This window comes from Benincasa hispida, chromosome 11 (genome assembly GCF_027475165.1).
Source record: "Benincasa hispida cultivar pf3 chromosome 11, pf3_genome.v1.1, whole genome shotgun sequence".
NCBI lineage: Eukaryota > Viridiplantae > Streptophyta > Magnoliopsida > Cucurbitales > Cucurbitaceae > Benincasa > Benincasa hispida.
Window position 1 is genome coordinate 89369930 of NC_143488.1, and position 24113 is coordinate 89394042.

At 35.8% G+C, this 24113-nt stretch overlaps 2 protein-coding genes across 5 annotated transcripts; both read right to left on the reverse strand.

Moving 5' to 3' along the window:
- On the reverse strand, positions 1 to 713 carry LOC150033020 (uncharacterized). The gene is made up of 2 exons (XM_090307103.1): positions 558 to 713; positions 1 to 420 (listed from the first exon to the last, which is right to left on the reverse strand). Exons 1-2 carry the CDS (start codon positions 711 to 713, stop codon positions 1 to 3), a joined length of 576 nt encoding a protein of 191 aa, XP_090163229.1.
- Positions 714 to 12922: 12209 nt separating this feature from the next.
- LOC120092011 (uncharacterized) lies at positions 12923 to 21587 on the reverse strand. 4 transcript variants are annotated; one of them, XM_039050199.2, is made up of 11 exons: positions 21100 to 21587; positions 19935 to 20093; positions 19538 to 19621; positions 18839 to 18928; positions 18636 to 18731; positions 17025 to 17108; positions 15144 to 15233; positions 14898 to 15041; positions 14303 to 14410; positions 13249 to 13300; positions 12923 to 13151 (listed from the first exon to the last, which is right to left on the reverse strand). In XM_039050199.2, exons 1-11 carry the CDS (start codon positions 21196 to 21198, stop codon positions 13117 to 13119), a joined length of 1041 nt encoding a protein of 346 aa, XP_038906127.1. In that variant the 5' UTR covers positions 21199 to 21587; the 3' UTR covers positions 12923 to 13116. The 4 variants fall into 4 exon arrangements, with proteins under 4 accessions (XP_038906127.1, XP_038906128.1, XP_090163610.1 ...); XM_039050200.2 differs by having other exon boundaries at positions 15140 to 15181; positions 21100 to 21568; XM_090307484.1 differs by lacking the exon at positions 19538 to 19621 and having other exon boundaries at positions 15140 to 15181.
- Positions 21588 to 24113: the final 2526 nt, after the last annotated feature.

The following is a 24113-nucleotide window of genomic DNA, read 5'->3' on the forward strand; positions in this document are numbered from 1 at the left end:
CTAGAACTGTAGCTTTGGTCCAAATTGGTGCGTGCAGCATATGCTTGAATGCGCTTCCTCTAAAGCCTTCGTTGATTCCTCTTTTCCAAGGCATCGAAGAAAGATCCCTTCCAGGGAGCGGTAGTATAAAACCCCTTTGTAATAAATGAAGTGCGTAGCCCTCATTCGAATCTCAGTTTTATGAAGGGGGTTGTCCAGAAGCCTTTCATGCACAAGGTAATCTATAATAGGTTGCCACCAGTCTTCTTCATTAATTAAGCAGATGGATACCAAATTCATTTCTTCACATACGGTCTCAACCGAAGGTATAACCCACCTCTGACAAAGCGATATACTCAGAGACAGATCGTCTGGATCCGCCAAGGCAATAGCCAAGTTCGCCAAAGCATCTGTCTTCTTATTTTCTGTCCTCGGGACGTGCTACAATGTCACGCTTTCGAATTTTTCCATCAACTGTCTAGCATACATGAAGTAGGGCTTCAAGTCATCATACTTCACAGGAGTAAAAGCTGATTGATTATCAAATTTGAGTCACAAAAAATCTCTATGTACGATACTCCAATCTCCAAATCCATTTTGAGGTCGATTATCAAGGCTTGGTATTCGACGACATTGTTCGAATACAATTCAGCAAGCACAAAGTTATAAGGCATCATGTGTTTCTTTGGTGAAATGAGGACGATGTCTGCTCTCGCACCACTTCTCCAGGCCATACCATCAAAGAACATGATCCAAGGCACTATGATTTCTGTGAAGAGACCTTCATCATCGAGCAAGTCTTCACTTAACTTTCAATCTTATGGAATTGGGTGATCCGCCAAGAAGTCAATGCACGTTTGTCTTTTAATCGCCTTTTATGGCACATAAACAATATCGTATTACTGAAGCATGATTTCCCATTTGGCCAAACGCCCTGAGATGATTGGCCTAGAGAAAACGTACTTGATGGGCTTGACTTTCGCAATTAAACGAATTGTGAAGGCCTGCATATAGTGTCTCAGCTTTTTGATAGCGAAGAAGAGTGCAAGGCACATTTTCTCAATAAGAGAATAATTGATTTTAGCTCCGGTTAAAGTCTTTCTTAGGTAATAGAGGGCCCACACTTTTCCCTTCTCTTATTCTTGTTGGGTTGTGTGTCCTAAAACTTGCAGTTGTAAAATTAAATACATTATATTATCAATAAAGATGTTATTCAACATTTCTTCAATAAAGTTGTTATTGAATCTTTAAATTGTATTCGTAAAGTCTAAATCTAATAAACTAAGATCCATGGCTATTACATGAATATTTTAACTTTATGTAGAGACATAAAGATGGATCAAGTTCAAGTAAATAGCCAAAATGGTCTATAGTGTACGAATAAGGTTGGGTGTTTTATTCTGGTAACACTATTGGATGCAACCTACTCTGTAGCGGTTATAAGTTGTTGTACTACAAACGAAGTGATCCTGGTTCGTTCATATTTTGACATGAGGAGAGGGGGCGTCTTATGCAATGAGTTTGCATAAGATCGGATCAAGAAATAAGTCACTCTTACTTTATGACGTTGTTTACTGTTTAAGACTGACTGTTTCGCTTAGATGACTTAGGTAACTCGATCTTAATCTTGAGCTAACTATAAACTCTTGTTTATTCGGGATTATACTTAGATTTGCATCAGTGAGGATTGACTCAACAGCGTCGGCTCAATAAGCCTCCCATTTCAAGGGTAAGACCAGGTAAATAGCTCGGGACATAGGGTACAATAAGGAATTCACGCCTACTCATTTAAGGATAGAAGAAAGGTTGTTCTCTTAAGTACTGAATCCAGGTCTTGAATAAGGGGCCCCACCCTCTCATTGGCCTGAGAGGGATCCAGTTTAGTGATTGGATCATAAACCAATTGTTCATTAGAAGATCAATAGGAACTGAAGGAACAAGAAGTAATATCGGGGGTAAAATAGCTATTGACCCAGCCATTATTACGAACAACCTGTGAAGGGTCGACTTACTGGTTTTGGTTATATCTGTGAACACAAATACATCTACAGTGAGGATAATGCAACTATCGAGCTATAGTGGTGTGACTTGATGGTTGACGAATATTTATTAATTTGGTCTAAAGAGTTTTAGCCAATTAATCTTAAATCGTTGGAGTTCATGATATGTAGGTCCATAAGGTCCCTCTACTAGCTCATAAAATATAAACACCTTGAATTAATAAATCAAGTGAATTTAGAATGATATCAATTTGAATTGTTCAAATTGAATTTCAATTTGAATTTCAATTTGAAAATGTTCAAAATTGAAATTAGGGTTTGAGTTTGAATAAGTTCTAATTCAAATTAGGGTTTGTTTAATTATATTTGATATAATTAACGTTTAATTTGTTGAAATTAAAAGAAATTGGAAAGTTTATAATATTTAAATATTGATTTAAATATCAATTACATGAATATGATTCATGTTTAAAATTAAGTGTGTGATTAATTTAATATTTGATGTTAAATTAATTAATTAATTAATTATGTTTAATTAATTAAAATCAAATTAATTTTCAATTTTAAATTAATTTAAGAAATTGGATTTTATAATTTTAGATTTGATTAATTATATAATTAATTAAAAGAAATAAAATTTGGAAATTTGGAAATTAATTTGAAAAAGGAAAAATGCTCTAAGTGGCGTTTCCCACTTTTGAACCTTATTAACAGAATCTCTGCGAGCATTGCCTCACCAAGACTCTCACTCTTCAAATAAAAATTCGCATCTGCAAAGTGAAACTCAACTTCTAAAAATGGATTAGAATCTACTTCAATCTTCTTAATCTCATCTTGATAGAACTTGAAACATTTATGCAACGTCGACGTTATCACACCATTTCCATGAATCCAAGGACGTCCCAGTAGCAGCTTATAAGTGGTCTTCGATTCTATGACATGAAACAATGTGTCGGCCTTTAGGTCGCCAATGAAGAGTTCTAAGTGTATCATGCTTATCGCTCTTTGGCTATCTTGATTGAACCCTTGAATTACCAACTTGTTGTTTGACAATTCCTCTATAAGGATGCCCAGTTGTTTCATATTCGTCTTAAACATTATATTGACGGTTGATCCATTGTTGATGAGAAATCGACCAACTTTTTATTCTCGAATGTATCCCGAGATGTACAAATTCCTATTGTGCAACTTTGATCCCAATAGTAGATCTTCATCTGAGAAACCTATAGACGTACAACACGAGGCATATGCACGCGTTGTAGAGGTTGGTACACTAGATGCATTGGATTCTAATAATGCATCGTTGAGGGTTGTCTTGGTTGCTTGAAGGAGTGACAATAGGTCATTTATGCTGAACGATGGTAAGTCTTTTGATTCTTCCATCGTTTTCGATGAACTCAGAGGACTATCCTCCTCTTCTGTCATGCTGACAGCGTGACATACAATAACCTTTGGCGTTTTCCTTGAACCGCGGTCATAGAAGTCCTCCAGAAGGAAATCTGCTAATGTCACATGTCTCCTGGATTGGGGAAAGTCTTCATCTTCCTCCTCAACAAGCTTGGGCTTCCGAGCCTTTTTTTTTTTCCTTTCCTTTTTTAAGTCTCGTTCCCTCTTCTGTAACTCTGATAGAAGCGTGATTCTTTTTAAACAGGACTCGACTTTCTTTTCTTTCGGCGTGTTACTGTTGGGATTGATGCCCTAAATCTCATAGGGTCCTAAAATTTGTAATTGTAATGTACAAACACTTTATTTTTATAATAAAATATATGATATTTTATTTCAAAATTAGTTGCATTAATCACAAACCAATAAACTAACAGTAAGGGTTATCTTGTAGCTTAAACATGTATGTAGAGATATACGGGTGGATCGTATTTAAGTGATAACCTAAATGGTCTGTAGTAGATGGATAAGGCTAGATACCTTATCCTAGTAACAACACTACGAGTATGGCTCGCTTTGTAGGTGTTTTAATTGTTGTAAAGTTCTATAAATGATCATCCCCGCTCACATGTCTGCACATGAATGATCAGATCCTGATCATTCATGTGCAGACATGTGAGCGGGGATATTCTATACAAAGGAGTTTGTATAAAACCGAACCACGAAGTTTTTAGTCTCATTATATATCGTTGTTCATAGTAGAGACTTACATTTCACTAGGATGACCATAGGTATCATGACCTAAATCCTAAGTGAGTTGTGAACTCTTGCCTGTGAGAGCAGTCTTTTGATTTGTATGGGTGAGAGTAGCTAGATCGTTGACTCAACAAGCCTACCATTTTAGAGATTCGTCTAATTGGGAAGCGGGGAACACAACCACACAAGAAAGAATTCACTCCTTTCCCAATGTCAAGGCAAGTAGATAAATTGCTCCCTTAAAGACTAATTCCGGAGCTTGAACAATATGGCACCACACCCTCTCCTGGCCCAAGAGGGGTTTGATTATAGTTGGACTATAGTTTATTGTTCATTAGAGGGGTCGGTGGTACTTAAAGATTTAGGTGTAATTATAGGGGTAAAACGGTAATTTTGGTCCAGCTATACTTACAAGCAATTTGTGAAGGATCATCGTACTATTGATTGGTTATATCCAATGGATACAAAAATATGTCTGTAGTGCGAAGAGTGCAGCTGTCGGTTATTAGTGAAGTGTCCGACAGTTAACGGATGGTGAATAATTTAACTAAAGAGTTTAATTAATTATTCACGTACCGTTGGAGCTTCAAGCTACAGGTCCAAGAGGTCCCCTAGGTAGCTCAATGAGATTAAATGAGAATCAGTTTTTGGATTAATTTGAATTGTTCAAATTACTTTAGGGAATTAATTATATTTTATATAATTAATTAAATTTTAATTATATGTAATATAATTACTATAATGTATTTAATACGTTATAATATTAAGTATTTATGAAAGAATAAATATTTGAATATGATGTAATCATTAATTATATGAATTGGATCCATATAATTAATTTAATGTAAATGTGATTTACATTAAAAGTCATTGGTGAGAGAAAATTGAAACTATAGACTATATTGTATTTGATACAATATAAAAACTATAGGTTATATGTTATATGTGATATAACATATAGCTATATGTATATGTATAATAAATTAGTTATATATATATAGATGTTATATTAACTAATTAATTTAATTTTTTTAAATTAATTTTTTCTTTTATTTTTGGGAGGGAATTAACTTCCCTCCCCTTTTTTCTCTCCACCCACATAAGTAGGCAGTTGTTGTAGAGAGAGGTCTTCTTCTTGATCCTACAAAATAGAGAAGGGGATTCATACAGAATAGTTCTATGTTTTTGAGAAATCTAAGAGATTTTTTTTTCCCTTGCTCTTCCTCTCTTTTCTTTCTCCCTCCCTCTCAATCCAATTTCACTAGAGCTCACAGCTCCTGAATTCTTACCAGAGAATACTGATGTTCCTAAATGGTGGTGTCCATTTGGTCCATTTAGATTTTATAGTACGTGACTTGTATAGAGGAGAAGGATATTCAAAGGTAAGGGTTTCTGAAACCCTATTTATTTTTTCTATAATTTTATAAGCATGTTGTATATTTGTTGAATTAAATACATGATTTGTCTTTTTTTCTCTGTAAAATTTATATTCTATAAAATGGGTATTTTGAGACAATCCCGCTTCTACTCAAGGGTCCTTCAATGGGATCCTTTAGTTACAAGAATCCAGCCTTCATCTTTGTCACTATCAATGTTTTCTTCTCTGTTTCGAAAGTCTGTAACTTGGATCTCTTGCTGAAACCGTACAACCACAAGTTCGAGGGTTCCAAACTGAACCAATCTCTCTCTTTCATCATAACATATAATCCATGTCAGAGCGCTTGAAGTTACTGCCACTGCGACATGATTTGTTTGAGCAACCTTGTCTAGGTCTAGTTCAATCTTCCTCTCCCGAGCCAATCTTAGGATCAACTCCTTTAGCACGAAGCATTTTTCAATCAGGTGGCTAACGACCCTATGATACTTGCAGTAGTTAGGATCATCTATCTTCCCTACTTGTTCCAGTCGTTTATAATCCAGTAGCTAGATAAGCTACTTTTCTAGTAGTTGCTCAAGTATATCTGCAACATCGGAGTCAAGAAATGGATAGACTTTTCCTACCTCTCTTTCAAAGTCAGGCGAATTCTTTCACCTCCATCATCTTTCTTTTGAATTTTATTCTCCTTCCCTTTCGAAGAAAACTTCAGTTAGGTTGCATTAACGACCATTGACTCCTTCGCGACACCTTTCACAATCTTCTCAGCACCTTTATCTCTTTCTTATCCTTCTTCATCTTAGGGATCGGGAAATCCTCTATTCCCCTATTAGCAATGCTCAACTTCATATCATGGGCGCGAGTTGCCAATTCTTCAAATGTATGGGACTTTATACCCTGCAGAATATAAAGAAGTCCCCAGTGCATACTTGGGTGCACATTTCTACAGTAGACAGTTCGATGAGTCGATCTTTACAGTCCAAACTCAGAACTCTTCATTGGTTGATGTAGTCGATCACTGGTTCCCCCTTCCGTTACTTAGCGTTTTTCAGCTACATCATGTTGACTGATAACTGGCAGAAATGACAGTTATTATAAGCCTTTTATTTAGAATTATGAGGGCTAACAAGTAGAAAATGCGATGATAATACTTAGAATTTGTGAAAAATTGAGTTTTGTATCGGTCAGCACCTAAATCCTCACTAACCCCAATATTATGCGTTATTCCATGCCAAAGTGTATTTTTGTAGCTATCGCAGGAATCAAATGCATGCATTGGAAATAAGCAATCGCAAAATCAAACGCATGCGCTGAAGCCAGGCAACTGCAAAGACAATCGCATGCGGTGAAAGCCGAGCTATCGCATAGACGAACACATGCGGTAATCGCATGCGTCCATCGCATGGAAGTTACGGTCATCAATCGGATGCGGTCATCACATGGATGTTGCGGCTACAAAGTTATAACCATAATAGAAGGGCAATTGCAAGATGAATGGAATGCGTTGATACTTCAGTTGAATCAAGCTTGAATGCATACTTTGGGAGTATCAACAAGATAAGATGATGTGACATTGCCCATACCGCGAAAAAGGCAGCAGTGAGACATAACGCTTTCATGATTGTTGTCGGTGTTTGAACTCTATAAATAGACCTTGGACCTTCACTTCAAATCATCCGAACTTCTGCCTTAAGGCAGAGGTTTGCGATCATAGATGAGAGCATGAGAGAGATTTCCTGTGAGGATTCTTCATCTCCACAAACTAGTCCGAGTGACGACCGGAGCTTTCGTCTCCACCATCCATCCATGGCACCACCAGCAGCCTTGACGCAGAGTCTCCCATTTCTTCTCTAATCTCTGTATTGTATTACATTTTAGCTTAAGATATTAAGATATTTTGTAATCAAGCATATCTTGATTCCTTCAATGCCATCTTATTCATCGCCTTTATTTTTATCATTGTTTACCTTCATCGTTTATCTATCAAAGGCGATCACATACTCAATCGTGTAGCCTAGAGATAGGACGCATGTAGTAACCCACCGAGAGGTGTGCGTTATGCGAGTATAGTGAGTTAATCCTCTTTGCTTGGTGAAAGGCTATAGCAATGTTTGTCGATGGGTTGTTGCAATACTTGTCTATAAGTTAACTACCCGCATCTAACTGCCTGAGAAGGTAAGAGATGGAACGCACTAAAGCAAAGTATGCATTGTTTCTAGAGATAGGCACGGTCTTGTGCTCGACGCAACCATGCACTATAGAGATATAGTCATGCGGCTGACCACCAAGAGGTATGCGATGCGTTAGTGTGACGAACTGGGATTACTCGAGCGATTTAAGATAATAAACATTAATATGCGTTAACAGTTGTTGTGTATCTATCAATTCTCATCGCAAATCTTCCATTGCTCAATCTATTTAGTTAGTAAGAGTAGTGTGTAATCCCTTCAGCTTCTTCTTTTTTACTTTTATTCATCACCTCAAACACATTGCTTCACAAGTATTATTGAGTGATAAGTCCCTATGTTCGACCTTGGATCACCCGAGAAACTTGCGCTCGCGTTATACTTGGCGTGAGCACAAGAAAACTTGTGACAGGAAAGCATGGTCATCGCATACATTCGTTAACACATAATTTCATTCCAACGCATGACCACCGACGCATGGGAATAAACACATAGCTTAAGACATGCAACGCAAAATATTGCGTTCACCCCAATTTTCCTCAACACTGACAGTGCGTCTGGTGATGTAGAAGTGGTTTAAGAATTCCCTTTCAAGCTGCTCCCAACTGTCGATCGCCTCAGGCTCTAGGTTAGTGTACCATTTGAAAACGTTTCCTTTGAGGGTTCCAACAAGTTGCTTGACTAGCAGATCTCCCCTGGTTCTCGCGTTCTTGCATTTCTCCACAAAGTGGGCAATGTGTTACTTTGGGTTGCCCTTTTCGTTGAATTGCTGAAACTTCGGGGGTTGATATCCAGTAGGCATTCTCAAGCTGTCAATTCTCTGGGTGTACAACTTGGAATAAATAAAAGAGGTATGAGACGGGCCTCCATACTGAGCCCTTATGAAGGTCAGATCATATTTTGCAGTTATTGGACTGACAGAGAGGCAACAAAAGCTGATTTTCCTACAGCATGGTCTTCTCTTTGTCATTTGCTTTGACAGTAGGAGCTTGGCTTGATTCAACAACTTCTCGAGACTGCATTTATTCTCTCAAGGCAATGATCTCATGATCTCGCTCCTCAACGACCTTCATCAGAAAATTTATCGTCCTTTCCATTTCTGCCATGACCGCCTCAGCTATTATGTCCTCCATCATGACAGAAATCACATCTGGATGTGATTCCTTTTTTGACTTGTTGGATGGCGTTTCAAACGTTTAAGACAAAAGCTGCCAAACGGTGGTCAATATATCCCTCCTCTAAATTGAGATATTCTTAACCAGTCATTAATACCAGAACAACTCTTACTCCTATAACGACTAGCCATCATTGATTTGGTCAAGAAATCATTAACTTGCTTAGCAATTTTTCATAAGTGTGACCCGCCATTTTAGGCCCTAGAGTTCCGTCCCAAGCAACCAATCTGAAGGGAAAAAATTCGTTTGGGGCAAAAACTAAAGTGACCCTATCGATTTCTGGAGTTCACCTTGATATTGACCAACTGCACAAAACCCATCCGAAAAGGACGCTCCCAGGGGCCACGAAGATTTCCATGAGCAGCGAAATGAGTTATGTACGAGGATTTCCACAAGGATTTCAACTGCACAAATCTCTTATATCAATTGAAAGAAATCGGACATGAGGATTTCCATGAACAGCAAATGATCATTCCAAATTCCATTCATATTTGAACATACACAATTACAATCAAGAAACGGAAACTAACAAGTTATGCACAATACAAAACTACAACATGCTTTACATAAGATCAAGGGATAGAACTATACCTTTGAAGACTCATCTTCAAACACCCTCAATCACGAACGCTCGTTCAATCTCCAAGACTGCAACACACGAACGCTCGTACACCACAGCCGCAACACAGCACGATCACAGCGACCACCACACGAACACCACGAACTCAACGAACGGCCTCCAAAAACCTCGACCTTAGTCGAGTTGAGTACGACACCACCACAATGGCTACCTAGGTATTCTCAGTGTGAGAATTCAGAAGTGTAGGCTGTGTGGACTTGGTTAGAGGAAGAGACGGAGGAATAAAAATTGTGTAAACAATTGAGCAAGTGGGAGATGACAGAAATCTATCGTATAAACGATGCCTAATCGTTTAGAAAAAGCTCCGTGATCGTTTAGAAAATGCTCCGCGATCGTTTAGTTAATGGCCAGCTGAGTGAACTATCATGTAGTGTCACTCCACGATTGTTTAGTCTCTCTTCAGTTGTCGTTTAGTGAATCCTATTCACTTGACAGCATCTGCGTGAGTCTATCCGAGAATGGAAATTCTCACAGCAACTACTAAATTTAGGAAAACAGTTTTTCTTTTATCTCATGGTTACCATGAAACCACCAATAACCTCCCACTCAATTGGTTATTAGGGAAAAAAATATAATTATCTAATAATTATTATTATAATAAATATATATGATAACCAACTTACCATACTATATTTATAACCTATAGTTTTAAAATTTCATCTCATGAAACATATAAACCATAGTTCTTTTTCTATTTAATGGTATTTAATGTAAATCTCATTTACATTAATCCTCCACTTGATGTATCTCATACATCACACCGATCATATCATATATAATTAAATTTCCTCCTGTCAATTTGAACATTTCAAATCAACACCAAGAACTGATTCTCAACTTGAATCCATTGAGCTACCAAGGGGACCTTATGAACCTGTAGCTCAAAGCGCCAACGGTACGTGGATAACTGACTAAACTCTTTAGTTACAGGACCCATCATCCATTAACTGTTAGGCACTCTACTAAAGACTGACAGCTGAACTCTCTTTACTACATATATATTATGTGTCCATATTAACCAATCAACAATGCGATAACCCTTCACAAATCGCTCGTAAGTACAGCTGGACCAATAACTGTTATGCCCCTGTAGTTACATCTAACTCCTTAAGTACCACTGATCCCTCTAATGAACATAAATCATAGTCCTACTATGACTGAGTCCTCTCTTCCGAAGAGAAGCTGTGGCTACTATGTTCAAGACCCGGAATCAGCCCTTAAAGGAGTAATCTATCTACTTACTCCTGCTTCGAGGAAGGAGTGAATTCAATCTTGTGTAACTGAGTTCCCAGCTCCTAAATCAGATAAATCCCCAAAAAGGTAGGCATGTTGAATTAGAAATCTGGCCACTCTCACCCATACTAATCAAAGGACCGCTCTCAAAGGCAGGAGTTCCAAAAACACTCAGGATTTAGGTCATGTCACCTATGGTCGTTTAGGTGAGATATAAGTCTCAAGTATCAACAGCGTTATATAAAGAGACTGGTCATCTCGTGGTCCGGTCTTATACAAACTCTTTGTATAGAACACCCTCGCTCGCATGTCTCTACATGAATAGTCAGGATCTACCATCTGTAGTAGTTCACAATACTTGCAAACATCTACAAAATGGGTCGTATCCGTAGTGTCACAAGGATCAGGTATCCCTCCTTAATCCTTATACTACAGAACTATTTAGGTTTTCACTTAATGCATGATCCACTTGTATATCTCATATACATGCTTAAGTTTACATACAATAACCAGGAGCTTTGTTTATTGGATATGAGTAAATGCCAAATAAAATAACTCTTATTTTATTCATAACAATGTGTAAAGATTACAAACTATGAGACTCTGGGAAAATTAGGACATCAATCCCAACAGAAGTAGAGTTGTCAAATAAGGGATTCTCCTTGATGACAATCTCGCCTTTAGGAGATTCAGTCATCTGTCTCAAGATGTTGTGCGCGATGAAGAAACCTTTCTTTTGCTCTTGCATCACCTCCTTCGAACGACTGTGTGTGACAGGTCCCATGTTGGAGTCGCTTGTGGAGGACACTTAAGATGCGACTTTCTTAGATGCCATTGATTTGCTTGAATGTTGAGAAAGAGATGAGAGGTAGAGAGGTCCCACCGGGCGTGCCGATTTATTCGCACGAGGTTTTTGGAGAAACTTGTTTTGTGGAGTTGAACTTGAGTTTGTGTGGGTGTAGATGTTGATTTGATGCGTTGTAGTTTGATCTCTAACACTTAATCTCCTAATTCTCTCTCAGTTGGATGCGTGTACTTAACTTGAAGAAGTGAAGCGTGTGACGTTCTTGAAGTCAAAGTCTTGGTATCTTTATGTCTTCAGGAGAATTGTATCTTTAAGGAAGTGTGCAGCTTCAGGAGTCTAAGAGTCTTCTGATTGTTGGTGAATTCTGTCTAAGTTCTCTAGAATATAGAATTGCTCACCCCCACAAATGAGAAGAGCTCCTCTATTTATAGACTATTTATAGAGTTCTCCTGGTAGGCCTTTGGACTTGGGCTTGGTTGATACATGGGTCTGACCTTTGGGCCCAATTAGTTGGATTTGGGTCAAATTAATCTTATCTGATTCAACGGTCATGATGAGACTACATGATATCATTGGAATTTGTTTTCAACTTCAATTTGGGACGCATGCCAACTCCTAATTGGTTCCAAATTTGATGATTTGGAATTTCGTCATGAATGACTTAGCAATTTGTGATTGTCCAAAAATTATCATTCAATAGACCTATTTTTTAAACAAAATATTTGAAAATGTATTCTAAACACACATTAAATATATTTATAAACTACAAAAACTAGTCTCACGGGATTTTTGAATGGAAAGATTGAAGGATTAAACCGAAATTAAATGGTTGCATACCAAAGTGTATTTAGAGTTTAGAGACAAAACTCAATTTTCATTTTTATCTTTTTTTCTAATTCTCAGTTTAGATTTTAATCTTTTGAACTTTTCAAGTGAGCATTTTAATTTTAAAAAAATGGATTATTTTTAAACTTATTTGGGGCGTGAAGGTGGTTTTGGATTGTGGTTGTTGAGTCTGTTTGGTAAGTGGAGTTGTTTTGTTATGTATGTTGATGCGAGGGGGTGGATGTGATGGGTTATGGGATCGTTCTCATGGATGAGGTTTCCATGGGATATGTGTTGAGGTTTGGACGGTTGTTGAAGGCTTGGTTATAGTTGTTAGAGCTCAGGTGGTGGATGTTACAATTTTGAATTTTCTCATATTGCGAGTCGTCCATCGATTGAGTCTTATCGAGAGGTGCGTTCCAGTTGGCTGCTTTTTTTCTTTCCATTCATTTTTGTTTGTGCATCGGGAATGGAATAGAACTATCCATATGTTGGCTAAATTCATTGGCCATAGAAACTGGTGCAACCATTCAATTTTACAATTTAATCTTCTCAACTCTCAACATACCAATAATCAAGCTTTTGATATTAACATTTAACAGTCCTAAAGTTGCATCCTAGTTAACAAAGTAACCAAAAATAAGGATGTTAATCAGGTATCTTTAAAATTCAAATGATACAAAATAGGCTGTCAATCTGGGCAGCTCTTTGCAGCATAATGCAGAGAATATCCCTACCTACTGTCTGAAAATGTTAAGTTCATTTATGCTTGCAGTCTTCTACTACAACTCCATCTGCAAAATTCAACCAAGCTTCATCGGACCAAGCCAAACAAATGCAAAGCAACAGAGGACGATGTAGTAGTTTAACTTTGGGAAAGGTCTAACTCACCTCGGAGATGTATAGCACGGTTGGCTAGATCATCGGCATCGGAATTTTGTTCCTTGAAATGGAAATATATATCATTTACAATTGAAGAACCAATAATAGGGCAGGCCAAGGAGTTGCACATCAGTAAGAATGAGATGACAAATGAGAGAGTATAAGATGATCACAATATTGAATATCTTACTCTTGAAGAGAATCAAAACAATGTTGAAAATATTAAAGGTATCAAAGAAGGCTTCTTCATTTTCCATGTCTAAGCAAATACCAAAAACTTTGAAAATCATGCAATACAGATCAGTGGTCATTGTGAGATTTGAATATCTTAGGTCTTTTGGGTTCAGAGCTACGTGACATTGACTAATGCACAACTACTTGATTCTACAACATAATATCTTAGGTCTGTGGTCATTGTGAGATTTGAATTTATTCCTCTAAATTCCATCTTCTGTCTGTTATCTCTTTTTATGCCCTTGTATATTATTTAATTTTCTCAATAGAAGTTAGAGAAACAAAGAAAACTCAGAAAAGTGCACACTCCAAAAAGTCAATTAAACTAAAAGATGGATTGGATAATTGCAAAACTTATGAAAAATTGAATACCAAAAAAGGAAAAAAAACAATACTTTAAAATCTTCAGGAAACACACGCTGTGAGTAACCTAGTTAGAGATATAATAGGATTATTAATTATTATTATGGTTATTAGTAAGGGGCGTATTAGTAATTAGACATTAAGTTCGATAGGTCTTTTGGGTTGTAAATAGTAGGTGAGAGTGAGGCTCGAGGTGTGAAGAATTTTGTGGGATTTTCTTTGTTGAAGAATTTGGGAGAGACAAGCTCTCTCGAAAGGCTAGATTACCTTGTTACTTTTCTTGTGTTATTACAGCATATTTTCATATATTTCCACATATTTCCATACTCAGTGTTCTTTAAGTTTTCTAAGTTTTCTGTGTTCTTGAGTGTGTTCTCGTTAGGAGGTATCCTAACACATACGCATAATCATATGCTGTTGTATGTCCCTAGGGATACAAAGTCTTAAAAGAGAAAAAAAAAATTACCCTAGGGATATGGCTGATCTCAAATGACACAAACTTATCCTTGAGCTCCTTCGCCACTTTACACAAATTAGCCATATTTTGGTTTTTGAGCTTCCACAGACCCTGAACCTGTCATAGAAAACCAGCTTTCGCTTTTACATCTGACTCGAACATGAAAAAGATAGAAATTGAGCAGAAAATTTGACAGAAGTCATGAATATCTAGCATGATACTTGTGATTGTGCCTTGTTGAACTACTACGCTATTCAAAAGTAACAATAATCTTGAAAGCTTATCAGCATCATAATACTTATGATTGTGCTCCCAGTGATTATATGGATGACAACCAATTAAAATATTTTGGCCATGCCATCATTACAAAAGTGTAAATGTTCATTTAGAATATTATCGGAGAATGCACAATTGCATTCTCTCTCCCCCGTTCTATGTATAAAAACACAAATTGTTTGATAGTTTCCTTGATTTTATCTATCTATCTATCTGTGTTTATAATAGGATATACTTGCAACAATCACTTAAATATCTCAATTCTACGTTCATTTTGAATATACATATAGTTTTGCAAGTATGCGAAACGTTAATAAAGCTGACAAACCTGCATACAAACAAGCTTGGAGTCTCCTTGGACACAAATGTGTTTAATGCCAATCTTTAGAGCATGTTTCAGTCCTAAAATTACAGCACGATATTCAGCAACATTATTTGTAGCAACCCCAACCCCTTCTTGTAACCTACAGACCTATCAAATAAGCAGACATAGGCCCAAACAAAATAATAATATTAATTAATTAATTAATTAAAGGCTTTTAAGAATGTACATAGAATAACTGGATTTACCAACCGTAGATCCGTCATTAGCACGTAAAACAGCTCCAGCACCTGCTAGACCAGGATTTCCCTTTGAGGCACCATCAAACTCAAGAAAATAGGTCTGGAAGCAGATATATTCAATTTATTATTTAAGAACCATCCGCTAATTAAGATAAAACCTGGGACAATTCTGGGGGACATTGATAAGAAGAAAGAGTGACAATATAGCCAAACGTTCAAGAAGGTGCTCTTCCTGACACCACTTTTTTTCTTTTTTTTTTAAACAAGAAACTTAGAGATATTGTTAAAAAATAATAAAAGAGAAACCTAAGGACAGCGAGTAGAAAGAACCTCGCCCAAAGAGCTACACAAGAAGAGCCTTTCGCTTTCACCATGTCCTCAAGGTGAAACATAGGTAATAATTATTTCACCCAAACCAGATTCCCAGATATAGCATTCCCGGCCTGCTGTCTCTTCCACTGAATGAAAACCTCAAATCATCAAAAGATGATATGTTAGTAGGATATTATAACAAGTTGAAGCTTAAGTTCTACTTTAGAACTTAGGTTTGATGACAACGATGGGTTGCAGGTTACTGCCCAGAGCTAAACATAATTGAGACAAATGAAACATCCAGCCATAATCAATTTGGTCGTAATTCATATTGGGGCCAGCTTCACATTCTTCCTTGATATCATATTATCACTTTACCAACAGTTGCTGAAAAGGCTACAACTTGAGATGGTCACCATCTTAAAATTCCATAATCTGTTGACGCTTGCCAGAATTGTTTTTCATAATTAATTGTGCCCGTGTTGATAGCATCTTTAAATCATCTAAGTTTGCATCGTGCTGTCATATATATGATCAATTGTAGAAAAAGAGGAAGCTGCCTGTTCATAATGAACCAACAAGGGTAGGAGTCTGCCATCGACACTTGAAAAAAGAGTTTATTTTGTAGATGCATGGGAGGTGTTAAACCCATGCAACCCACCTAGCCTAACTGTTTGGTTCAGTAGACACAAAACAGTGGAAATAGGTTTCCCAAGCAACTATAGAGTATTTACTACCTCCAAAGGTCCATTTATCTGTTGGTGGCACGTTGCACATTAGCCTAATGGCATTGCCCTGAGAGTTTTAAAAATCTCCTCCACAATGTTCTCATGAACACCTTCTCTTTTTTTTCTTTTTAAAAAAAAAAACAAAAAAAAAAAAAACAGATTTTGGATCCATGCTTGAATGTTGCCTTATAAACTCCTTAGCAAAGACAAAAGCCTTTTCAGTAACTCTTGGTGAGAAACAAGAAAATTCAGTCGTATGAACCACTGCTTGAATGTTGCCTTAACCTTCTGATTTAGGCAATCCCTCAATGAGATATATAGCCAAAGCTCCAGAACAGGCTGGGGTTGTAAGTTTGTAACAAACGCATGAGAGATACAGCTAATTTTGGTAAACATACACTCCCAGTAGATATCAATTGTGAATCTTCTGTAAGCTTTCATCTCTCCCAAGCACCCTTACTAAGCTGGAATGATAATTTTGGTAAACTCAGTCTTCCTCTGAACCATAAGTGATCTCCTTACCCCATGAAGTGTAGATAAAGGCTCAGCACCTTTAAAATTCACTTGTTCCCTTGGGAAAGAAAAAAGTGATTCTCACTAACACTTCAGATAATCCTTGCAGACCATTGAATTGTGAATCCACTACCTAATTTAACTAACTAGATTGAAAAGAACTATAAATATGGCACCCTGGGTGAAGGTAGTCCAACAAGGTACCCCTTTTTCCGATCAAATTTTTAAGACAACAGTACGAGAATTGTGGATGTACAATTCTTTTTATAATCTTAATGTTTTATGCAGATGGTGAACTTAGAATAACCTAATTTCCCATAGCAGATAGAAAAGCTTACAATTTGAACAGTCTCATGAGCTTGCTGTGATCTTCCAGCCTCAGAGTAATCTTCAGCCATTTTTCCTCTAGAAACAGATGGTTGCTGCGGAAAATATCAATATTTTTTAATAAAAACATCACTGCAGAAGCAGTTTCAATTTCCTCGTATCTATCTTGGTTAAAAAATGCATACATCCAGGATAGGGAGAATCAAGATTCAAAAGCACCATTCGAGTTTACTAGTTGTGTCAAGTTCATACATAAAGTAGGAAATTGTCTTAGATCCAACTCATTTAACATAAAAAACTCAATGCCTCTCTTGTGGATCAGGTTGACATTTTTTAAATGCTTCCTATAAAACCACTAATGATGCTTTTTCTGTCAATTTTTATAATTCTTAAACCACTCACTCATAAAAAAAATAAAAAAAAATAAAAAGTTCAAATCTTTTAGTTGGTCAAATGCACCTTTTTCTTATTTAAATATTGGTGAGTGTTCAAGACGACTTGCATACATATGAACCATTCTCATAGGACAACCATCTACCTAAACTTGTAGGATATTAAATCCTAAGTAGGTAATCACTTTAGCTTGAATTGATTATCTTTGAGTCCTTCATGGGGCAACCATCTATATTCGGTAGTTAAGGGAGCTTATAAGATATTAAATCCTAGGTAATCACTTTAGCTTGAATTGATTATCTTTGAGTCCTTCATGGGGCAACCATCTATATTCGGTAGTTAAGGGAGCTTATAAGATATTAAATCCTAGGTAGGTAACCACCATGACTTGAACTCATTCCCTCTAAGCCCTTACTATTTGACCACTAGGCCAATCCATAGTGATACCTAATGAAGCACATACATCTATTATATGTAAAGTATCTCAGACACACTCTGAATGACACACCAAATTACGTATCCATTATTTTTTCTTTGAATAAAAATGGACACAAGCTGGACATGTTGGAATAAAGTTTGAACCAGAAAATATCCCAAACCATTTACTTTTACTAATTATAAAGTCCCATCAAATTCGAATTTTTTTAACCAAAAAAAAAAATTAAAAATTAAAAGGACAAAAAAAAGGAACTTAACTAGCCTTCCCTTCCCTTCTATATATGATTCACAAAGAAGAGAAAGGACAGACTTGTTCGACACCCGCATTCACTTGCCTATAGAATTGGCTACTAGTCCTATTCACCCCCGACCCTAACCTCATGGGTTATGTTTGTATTTTACATTTTTATTTTCCCTAACTTCCTATAAGGTAAACTAAAGTAGAAGTATTTTCGACTAAATTAGCATCAAATTGTTTGACTTCCTAACATTACCATTCAACTAAAACTACGTATAGTGGAGTACATATACTTTCTAATGTTAAATTTATAATATATCCTTAAAAAATATAATAAAAGCCACATATCCCCCCAACCTATCTGTGACCTAGATGACTAGATTTATAGAATTTGATGTGTCGTTGTGTCCTATAACTACTATATTGTGCATCTTAGGCGATCACCCAAACAAACCCTCTACCACCCCTTAAAATTATAACCAAACACTACGAATTTTTAGAAAAGCACTTTTAATCATCAACAAGATGGAAAAAGACAATCAAACACACTTACATGGCTCAAAGAAGCAGGTATGGCTCCAAAGCCATGATCCAAAATAGTTTCTTGCTTTGGAGAATCTGCTGAAACCCAATTGGCACCTACAAACCCCTGAAGAACACAAAATTATAACCAAACACTACCAATTTTAGGAAAGCACTTTTAGAAATCAATAAATACAAAAAAAAAGAAAAAAAAAACAAGTCAAACACATTTACATGGCTCGAAGCAGGTACAGCTTCAAAGCCATGATCCCAGATAATTTCTTGCTTTGGAGATTCTGCTGAGACCCTGGCACCTACATACGCCTGAAGAACACAAAATGAATGTAGTAAGAGATAGCCAGACCAAATCAAACAATTCAAACCTACTTATAGAAATAGTCACCAATCCATTGCATTGATTCTTCTTTTCTCTCACCCCAACCACCCTCAAAAAAGGTTTAGATAAACAAATTTCCTTAAGAGCAATGAAAGGAAACAAGCAGAGACCACACAAAATTGAGAGAAGCAACTTTCATTAGGAGGAATGCAAGGAAACAAATAGAGAGGACCATAGAACATTAGAAGATGCACCTTCTTTTCATCAATAACAAGACATTTCAGTAGAAAACTAGAATATACAGAAAAGCGGCAGAAAGTGAACCCCACAGCTAATGAGATTACAAGAAGATCTCCAAATTGATAAAAATATCGATAGAGAGAAATTGGAAGTCACCATCTACAGTTCAAGTCACAAACTCAAGCAAACAAACAAGAGTAAAAAACAACAAAATCTGCACACTTGGGTATAGGAAGTGAAAAAAAAAGTGTACCCTTTTCCCAATCAAATTTGAAGATAACAAACAACAGCCACGTGAATCCTGGGCATACCTTTGACCTTTCTTTCTATAATCATAGTGGCTCATAAAAACTTACATATTCAGGATTCTCAGGGACTTGTTCTTGTCTCTTAGTTTTGGGGTATTCTTCAGCCATTTTTCCTCTAGGAGCAAATGGTTGCTGAGAAAAATATAAATATGTTTCAAGCAAAAGTATCACTAGCAGAATTTTCAACCCCGACCTCTATGACATTACAATATACAATTCGTTCAACAATATTGGGAAACCAAAAAGAAGTGTCACCATTCAAGTTTATTAATCATGTCAATTTCATAAATAAACCAAGAAAGATTCTTATATCAAACTCATTTAACAAAAACATTTAATGCCTTCAGATACACAAGCAATGGATTATATTTCTATTAAGAAAAAAGCACAGTAGAATAGTTAAAATAATTTAATATTTTAGAACAAAAAATGCATTGTTTCAAACCTCATAAGGGCAAGCAAGTAGTTTTCCAAATAGATCCTTTGTCACATTGGCAGCACTTATAGAGTAGGTGGCACTCTGAAGTCCGTGTGACGCAAGATACAGCTCTGCTTCTTTAGATAGGTGATACCCTTTGTAGATCGTTGCATTAGGATCAAATATCTAGTAAGATGGAGAAAAAGTAACATCAACCACATATACCGAAGCAAGTGAATAAGTTTAACAACATTTTTCTTTTCCTCTCTACATTAGAAGGAGAAGTGAGTCCCTATCTGTTGCCAATCTGCGCACTATGTCCAAGTACAACATGATGTTGGAAGAGAAATGGGGTTGGGGGCATGGTATATAATCCAGGGACAGAGGGGTTCCTAAATCCAAGATCCAAGACCTCTACTCATGTTACAGTGCTATAACAAATTTGAGATGTTTAACTTTAGGCCCTTGAAAGACAGATCAAATACAACTATGAGTAGCATTCATTGATTCCTATTAGTCCAACAAGGTCACTAACTTCACATAATATACCAAAATCTGAAATGTACCCTGATTTTCTTATAGCCCAACAGACTCTCAATTAAAATTACATATTATGTGGACAGTGACAGTGTCCATAATCAGCAGCAACACCAACAGATAAGAAAGATCACAAAATCACCTGCAGGAAAAAAAAGGACAAATATTCTAAACTCCACTTAATGTGTGATTAAGTTAGTTTCCTAGATGATTTTGAAGGGCTAAGAGTTTGTTTTTTTAAGAAAAAACAAAAAAAAAATTGAGTTTTGGTAACAAATAAAAACCTCTTCTGAAATAATCAAATTGACTGACTGAAAATCAATCTAGATTCACTTTAGGGTAACTTGACATGTGTAGAATCATTTACAAATGCTTACTATTAAAATCAACTTTAAGAAAATGTAACCAAAACCACTTATCTAAATATGTTAAAAAAAAAAATTAAAAATGTTTAACTTGAATCTCGTCCTTAATTTCGTTAAAACCAAAGACTTCAAAGCAACCAACTGCATAATTTACCAAAAGGGATAAACCCCAAAAACATGCGCCTGTTGGTTTTATGGAATTGGAGAGGAAAGAAAAAACAACCCCAGATACAGCACATATGTATACAGACAAGTAAAAGGAAAAGGAAAATAAAAGTATGAGCACTCACAAGGCGTCCAGCTTGAGCCTTCAACTCCTTCAAACTCCTGTAGAATCCAAAAACATCCCCTTTCTGTACAACGTAATAGGCATCTTTATCCCCCTCCATCTTCAATAAATGACATCCAACATTCAAATGTCACAAACAAACAAGTCCATCATCAATACCCAGAATACAAATAAGTGAAACAGAGCACTGAGAAATATGTTGAATTGTAGCTTCTTGATCGTGGCGTAGAACTAGAAGATGATAGAACCCTAGAGAACAGTAAGAAAATAATAGAGGCAAGGAAGAAGATTGCGCATTGCGAAGAAGTGGAAGGAGCGGCAATGGTGGAGAAATTGTGCAGAAGTTTGGTGGGGTGATCAGTAAACTTGTTTGCAGTGATAGTGAGTGTGAGATAGAGCAAATGAGAAATGTGTGGAACTGTAAAACTTGTGATGGAAGCTAATGGAATAAATTCCCATTTGCCCTTCCCTGAAAATTTTAGGTTTGCCACTTAGAGTTGGTTATTAGAGTAGTGAATAAAATAGTAAAGCAATTAAAAAAATGATAAAAATATCCTACTAATAACGGTAGCAAATAGAAAATACTATAACAAACAAGAGTTTGAAATAGTGTCAATCATAATTAATTGAAAATTTTAAAATAGTATTCACTACTGTAAAAGAGGGTTATTATAGTCTTATCCCAAATGCCACCTTTGTGATTAGGTACATCATTAGAGTAGTTTTGAAAGAATGAAAATCAATTTATCATTTTTAAAATCACTTGAAAAATGTTTTTTCCTTCAAAGTCAATTTTAATATCATAAGATATATATTGCCGTCAGTAAAATTAAATACTTAATTGATTTTGAGCGACTATGTGTGTTTTATAGTGATTTTAATCATTTCAAAATCGCTCTCAAACATGTATTTAATTTCATTAAAAAACAAACAAAAAATTCCTCCTCTCTCATTGGTTTTCATCCCAGGTTTTGAAATTGTAATCCACACCGTCCTTTCATCTCAAAACACATCGAAACTAACATCGGACATGTCATCCATATTTCGTTTATGTGTTTGTATGTTTTTTTAATTCATTTGGATTGATCAGGCCAATTTATGACTTAGTATGACTTAGTGCTTAATTACTTTTGGTTGATTGAATGCAAAAAGAAACGACTGAAACAAAGAGAAGAAACAATAGCTATAAATTAGAACGAGAAACGAGAACTAACCAAAGGGGGGAAAAAAGAACGAGCGAGAACGAGAATCAGGAGCGAGAAGAGAAAGCATAATACAAAATGCAAGTCAAATTGCAAATCTTAGTTGAATCCAATTTTTAAGGTATTCGTTCAATTTTCTCCGTTCGTCATTTTGTTGAACTCCGTGATTGAGATTGGGAGCAATGGATTTTTTTTCTTTTTTTAACCTGTGAGATTGTTGTTGATTTAATGTTACTATTCGATTTATCCTTTTTGTATTATTATTCTTCGATTAATTTTATGTTTAGAAAAATCCATTTTTTTCCTTTGTGACAATATGTGAAGTGGAGGAATCGAATCTCTAATTTCGAAGTTGATAATACAGCATTACACCAATAGAGTTATGCTCATTTTTTTCCCTTTTTAAGTACAAAAGTTATGCTCATTTGACTTTATATCGTGTGTGTGGAAACTTTAAGTAACAATTCAGTATCCAAATTTTAAAATTTGTAAAAATTTAATCCTAAAATATATATGGTGTTCCATAAACACAAACACATATTTTAACAAAAATAAATTTTTTCTTTTAAAAAAACAACAATTTACAAAAGAAAACTGCATGCATTTAATGTAAATGTAAAGAGTTTGATAGATGGCAATAAAACCACAAATGCGGGGGCGGGGGGACGTGTCCATAGATAAATATATATATAGATATAGATATAGATATATATTGTTGGAATCAAATTCCAAGCAGAAGCATGTGAACGTCTTTCGTCTCATTAACCAATTTTTGAATAAACAAAAACAGTGTTCTAAAATAGAATGTAGAAGGATAAACACATTATAGGCATGCTTTAGATGAAGTAAAATAAGAAGAAATAACCATTCTTATCTTTGAAGATTCCCTAGCTCCTAGAACAATCTTCTTGCTTTTTCGACGAACACGATCTCAAATACAAACATCTCCTCGAATAATATCGAACACAACCACAAGAATAACCTTATAATTCTCTAGGATTCCAATAGAAGGATATGTGGTATCCAACTATTGGAAAAGAGTGAAGAGGAGAGAATTTTTTGGGAGAGTAGAAAGAATTTCTTTGGTGGCAAGGGAAAATTGTAAAATCAAATATTGCCCTAAAAGGGCCATAAAGAAGATTTTATATGGAGAAGGGTTAGCTCCTTCTCTAAGTTTTTCCTCAATTTATCTTTGTACACAATTAATTAAATAACACTTAATTAATTAGCACATTAATTAAATAACCATTTATATATGAAATCCAATTTAACATATACAATTAATTAACATATACATCGTATGTTTATGTGCAACACCTCTCTATTAATTACTTAATTTTTTGTGAATCCAATTCACTTAAATTAAATATTTGAATCTCATTCAAATGTTTCTTTCTAACTTAATTTAAATTATGGATCACATCCATAGACATTTACGTATTAATCATATTAATATACAATTTCCTCAAATTAATTTGAATAATTCAAATAATTCCTTTTTAATGTCTTTTAGTGAGCTATGGGGGCCTGGTAGACCTGCAAATCAGAAGCTCCAACGATATGAGATTATTTAGCTAAACTCATTAACCAAATTAATCAATATTCGTTAACTATGGGTCCACTCCAATAAAGACCCACAGTTGCATTCTTCTCACTGCAGATATATTTCTATGTCCATAGATATAGACCGATAACAGCAAGTTAGTCCTTCAAGAGTATTCATAATACCATTTGGATTAAACTACCGTTTTACCCTTGGGTTACCTCTATATCTTTAAGTATCAGTGCTCCTCTAATGAACAACTTATTTATG

Excerpts from the sequence above, each read along its gene's own strand:
- LOC150033020 (XM_090307103.1), bottom strand. The coding sequence starts at position 713 with ATGGCCTGGAGAAGTGGTGCGAGAGCAGACATCGTCCTCATTTCACCA. Across the intron at positions 421-557 it reads AAATGGATTTGGAGATTGGA|CACGTCCCGAGGACAGAAAA; the intron begins GTATCGTACATA and ends GTGACATTGTAG.
- LOC120092011 (XM_039050199.2), bottom strand. The coding sequence starts at position 21,198 with ATGGAGGGGGATAAAGATGCCTATTACGTTGTACAGAAAGGGGATGTT. Across the intron at positions 20,094-21,099 it reads AGGCTCAAGCTGGACGCCTT|ATATTTGATCCTAATGCAAC; the intron begins GTGAGTGCTCAT and ends CCATCTTACTAG. Across the intron at positions 18,732-18,838 it reads CTGTACCTGCTTCGAGCCAT|GGGTTTGTAGGTGCCAATTG; the intron begins GTAAATGTGTTT and ends TGTGTTCTTCAG.